At 37.5% G+C, this 4,912-nt stretch overlaps 1 protein-coding gene across 3 annotated transcripts; it reads left to right on the top strand.

Annotated features, from left to right (window-relative positions):
• LOC112516383 lies at nucleotides 1-4,912 on the top strand. Of its 3 annotated transcripts, none has more exons than XM_025123393.1 (3): nucleotides 1-288; nucleotides 1,496-2,603; nucleotides 4,500-4,912. In XM_025123393.1, exons 2-3 carry the CDS (start codon nucleotides 1,498-1,500, stop codon nucleotides 4,633-4,635), a joined length of 1,242 nt encoding a protein of 413 aa, XP_024979161.1. In that variant the 5' UTR covers nucleotides 1-288; nucleotides 1,496-1,497; the 3' UTR covers nucleotides 4,636-4,912. The 3 variants fall into 3 exon arrangements, with proteins under 3 accessions (XP_024979161.1, XP_024979163.1, XP_024979162.1); XM_025123395.1 differs by lacking the exon at nucleotides 4,500-4,912 and adding an exon at nucleotides 2,991-4,463; XM_025123394.1 differs by having other exon boundaries at nucleotides 1-2,603.

Raw genomic sequence — 4,912 nt, 5'->3', positions numbered from 1 at the left:
CCATGAAATAATCATTATTCTCCTTCTGTTCACGCAAATTGGCCTCCATTTTTTTGCCAGTTCAGCTCCAGCCTCCTCCCCACACCAAAATCACCACCACCACCACCACCCCCACCCCCACCGCCACCCTCCTTTACCAATTTCATCCACACAATCAACACCACCACCATTAACGAATTATCTTCTTCCTTTCTTTCACTTGTATATATATATATATAATTCCCCAATTTTTATGACTTTCTCTCTCTAGGGTTTTTCTCGATCAAATCCTTATACCATCAACCACAGGTATATTTCTTACTTTATTTCTTTCAATATCATCATCAATCACCCTATTCCTACTGCTTCTGCTTCTGCTTTTCAATTTTCTTTATTCTTCATTAGGTTGGGTCGATGTTGAATTTTTTATTTATTTGAGGAGTTGGGTTTTTTAGCATTTCATAGTTAGATGCAGAAGCCTGTTTTCGGTGTGGCTTAAACTTGCGATTGGCGTGCACGCACTTTGGTTATTCTATGATTGAAATTTGAATGTTGAAGAGGATCACGTCGCAAGCTACTTTGTACTTATTGCCGCTCTCGAATTGTTCAGAAGCTATTGTTTACTCTGTATTATTTGCAAAATGTAGCTGGTTTAGGTTCCTGATTAACTAATGTATTTCCAGAAGTATTCACCGCTTAAAAGAATAGACTAAATAGATAGGACCTTTTTGCTGTGAAATCCAAGGAAGGTTTTAGTGAATTTCAGTATACATGCTCTAATTAACGACAAATTAGGAAGTAAAAGAACCACTTGCAAGATGCCAAATCTATATTACAAAATAGCTGTTGGTGCCATTTGATCAACGACCTATGTATGAGCATGTCCGATGATGCATCTGGGTGGATGATCTTGAGTTGGGTGAAGAGTATTTGTACAAGAGCGAGTATGTTGATTAATCTCTAGACAGCTATACCCATGATGGCATTTAGGATATTGCAGTAGATGTTCTTGGATGTGTCATTGGGGCAGTATATTGATCTAAATCAATCTGTGAAATTAATGCATACACGATCTGTTGTAGCTTTCCCCTGAATCACATTCCAAGATGTACACAGGATACCAGAAAAGCCATGACAATAAATTTTATTGTTGTCTTTTCTTCCTTGATGGATTAATCTTAGAGAGAGAAGAAAGTGAGTGGTTGGTTTAATACAACTATAAGCTGAAGCAAACTCGGGACTAGATTTTCTTGGTCCGATATCAGTCTTGAGGTTTTTTTCTTTGTTTCTCTTCCCCATCCAATTTCTTTGTTATTGATGGAGAAAAGTCCTGTAGCTATTTAGTTGTGGATTTACGTTGCTTGAATGGACAAGTATTTGTCCATTTACATGGTGCTTGTTGTCATCTGTGTTAATTAAGCTCCAACCGTTACTAAGACGCTGTCATTTTTTTAATCTGTTTTGGAAAAAGCTCAGTCTTGTAACAGATTATTCTCTTTTTATACATTACTCACAGGCATGAGGCGGTCTAGACATAACAGTGCATTACAAGTACAGGATGACTGGCCTATCAGAAAGGCTCTCACACTTTCTGACGTTGATATTACCCATCCATTTCTCACTCTGCCTCGTCAGGCCGTTGAGACTTACATCCTTGTGCATCTGACGCAACTTGAGCGGGACCATTTGCTCAACAGAGAGCAAGTGGCCATCAACGCTCAAGATGATGACACTGGTGATGTTTATGTGATGAAATTAAAGTGGCGTGGGAGTTATTACAACCTTATTGGCAAGTGGGGAAGAATTGTACGTAGCAAGGGACTTGATGTTGGGAAGGAGATTAAAATACGCTGGTTTAATGGATGCTTACACTTTTCGGTTCCACAACAACAAGTTCTTGCTGTGCCACCATTGCAGATTATCCCCGCACCGGTGGTGCATCATGACCAGTGGCCTATTAGGAAAGTTCTAACACTGTCTGATGTGGATACCAATCATCCTTTCCTACCTTTGGCACGGAGATCAGTTGAAGATCATATTCTTGTTCATTGGACGCCGCAGCAACGAGAGCTGCTGAGAAATGAAGAACAAGTAAATTTGAATGCACGAGATGTTGATACAGGGGATATATATGTGATGAAACTGAGGTGGCGTGGTAACTATTACAATCTAATAGGAAAATGGGGAAAAATTATCCGTAGTAAGGGACTAGGCGTAGGGAAAGAGATCAAAATACGCTGGGCTAATGGTTGCCTACACTTTTCTGTTCCCTATGAGCAGACTGTTGTGCCTGCTACAATCCCGGTGATACATCAACAAGAGGAATGGCCAATTAAAAAGGCACTAACTTTGTCTGATGTAGATACAAATCATCCTTTCCTCACATTGCCTGGAAAGTCAATTGAAGATCATATTCTTTTGTATTGGGCATCACAGGCACGAGAGCAATTAAGAAATGAGCTCCAAATAAATGTAAATGCTCGAGATTATGACACAGGTGATCTATTTTTGATGAAGTTGAAGTGCCGTGGTAGTTACTACAATCTCATTGGAAAATGGGGTCAAATCATCAGAGGGAAGGGACTGCAAGTTGGACAGGAGATTAGAGTTCGTTGGGATAATGGGTACTTAGTTTTTTCAGTTCCTCAATGATAGCAATACTTATGGTTATAGGTAGAGAAGTTGATGAAAGTACTCAAGTTACATGCACAATGAATGCTTTTCTTTTGTAAATCTGAAAATGTTTCTTTACCGGTCATGATTCCATATTTTGGTAATGACTCTAGGTTCAAATTTTCATTTTACATGGGAATTTTCTTTGGTTTTTGGCCATATATATTCTGTCAAAAATGCAGCCTGCCATTATAGTACTACATTATCACTTGCATAATACACAAAAGGTTGAGAGTTCTATATGAAAAGTATTTATGTGAATGAGGATTGAAGTGAAATATCAATGTGAGATTTATACCATGCTAGCACCTGTTACGTGTCCCAATCTCACCTTTCAGCAGCTTGAGCATTGACAGCTGAAGGAAGTCTGTAAGGCTCGGAAGAGTGGCATTGATGACACTTCCAAGCCATTTGGAATAAAAGGTATGTCTCTGAAGGCTAGAACAATAGCCTAGAGCCAGTACGTATTTGCACACTTGAGCCATGTTTCAGGTTTCCAAGACATGTTGCTTAATCTGACTAGATTACTTTTGTGGATCATTATCTCTCTCCTGTATCTTAATATAGGTAATATTGGGGAAAAGGTCACAACACATACTGGTTTAGTTTCTTGGATTAGTAGTTGATCTAATTATTATATCATTAAATCTGTGCGACACTTCTAGCAGGGATTTCAAGTTACCTAAAAAATATGGTCATTCTCTATTGATGTGGAGTTGTGGACTATGACCATATAGAAATGATTGTTTACGGAAACAAGGTTACTCTGTGGTTTGTTCTTCTTTGTGTCATACACTTCCTTTATTTAATAGTATTTTTGGTTTATACATGTACCAATTTGTGTGCTACGGTTACTTATGTATTTTACTGTATGATACTGCTGTTTCTGTGTATGTTTGTTTCATTGCAACCTGTAAATGGCTTGTTCCTCATCATCCAGACACTCCCTAGGTGCTAGTTTCTTACTAGAATACCTTGTTTGAAAAGACCGTGGTGGTGTGTTTTGAAGGATTTTATGGTTTCCTTCAGCTTTTTATGCTTAGAAAAAGCAAATTAAACTCCATTGAGCGACTAGTTACTTAATGAACAATTCAAATGTGTGTTAAGTTACTTAATGAAACAGGGTCATATCTCCCACACATGACCAAGTACTGGCTCTGGTGATTGAAGTTTTTTCTCATAGTTTTGACCTATTATTGCATGTCTTTGGACATTAAGAAATGATACTTCATACTCTGCCTAACGAAGGAATAATGCTAATTGCATTTACTTATGCTCCATAGCATTCTTAATGTTACTGCGTTAACCCGTAGGTCCTATTACGAAATTCATTGTATGTTAAAAACCAGCGTCACCTCTTCTAATGTGTCTAGTTATTTTAGTTGTTTCTGGTGATGGTATAATCTTCTACTGCAGTTTCTGTTTGTTTGTGTTGAATTATATTTATGCGTCTTCCGTTCCACTGGGCAAACCTTAAGTTCTATAAACTTTTATTTAGTTTTATACCAAGAAAGCTTGCTTTTTCTACTTTTGCTATGATAAATTACTACATGCTGATCACTACAATGTTTTACATTTGGGCTTCCATATCTAACATGTATCCCCCTGTTCAAAAGAAATAGAAACCTTTCCATGATCAATTTCTTCTCTCTAGCAATACAAATGGAAAAGTGTTTGTGGTAAATTTATATTTTGTAATAAAATGTATATTGATTTTGCATCTGAAAAGTGTTTGTGGCAAATTTGTATCATGTAACATGGTGCCTGTGTTCTTCAAGTTGCAATCAGTAGGCATTTTAGAAGTTTTTGTCTTTGATACCTCAAGTTCTTTAACTTGTCTTTTGCAGGTACAAGTTTGAAAGAATCCACTTAAGGTTCCTGATGCTGGTACAGTACATGGCTATTGGTAAGGATTGCGTTTTGTCAATGAGATGGATGTTTATTTGTGCTGTTTGTTCCCGCTTTCTAGAATTAGTTGATTGATGGTTTTTGGACTTTTTAACGGTTTTGCGTTTTGACCATCGTGAAGAACCCATTTTTGCTAATTTTAGTCTCTGTACACCTTTACATAAACAACAGATGACCACTGGCTAAAATCATTGAAGCTGTTGTTCAATTGTATTTTGAGATGAATCTCAGCGTATATTTTCCCTGACCAACGTTGGTTTGTGGAAATTGTCATCATCAGCGAGGATGGGATTATTGAACAGTATGTTTGAAGGAGGGTCTGTCTTTACCATGTCTAACAGAAATTGTAAAA

The sequence above is a fragment of the Cynara cardunculus genome (assembly GCF_001531365.2).
Source record: "Cynara cardunculus var. scolymus isolate 2C chromosome LG 8, CcrdV1, whole genome shotgun sequence".
Classification (NCBI taxonomy): Eukaryota; Viridiplantae; Streptophyta; class Magnoliopsida; order Asterales; family Asteraceae; genus Cynara; species Cynara cardunculus.
The sequence above is the reverse complement of the archived record's forward strand: the minus strand, read 5'-3'. Positions and strand labels throughout refer to the sequence as shown.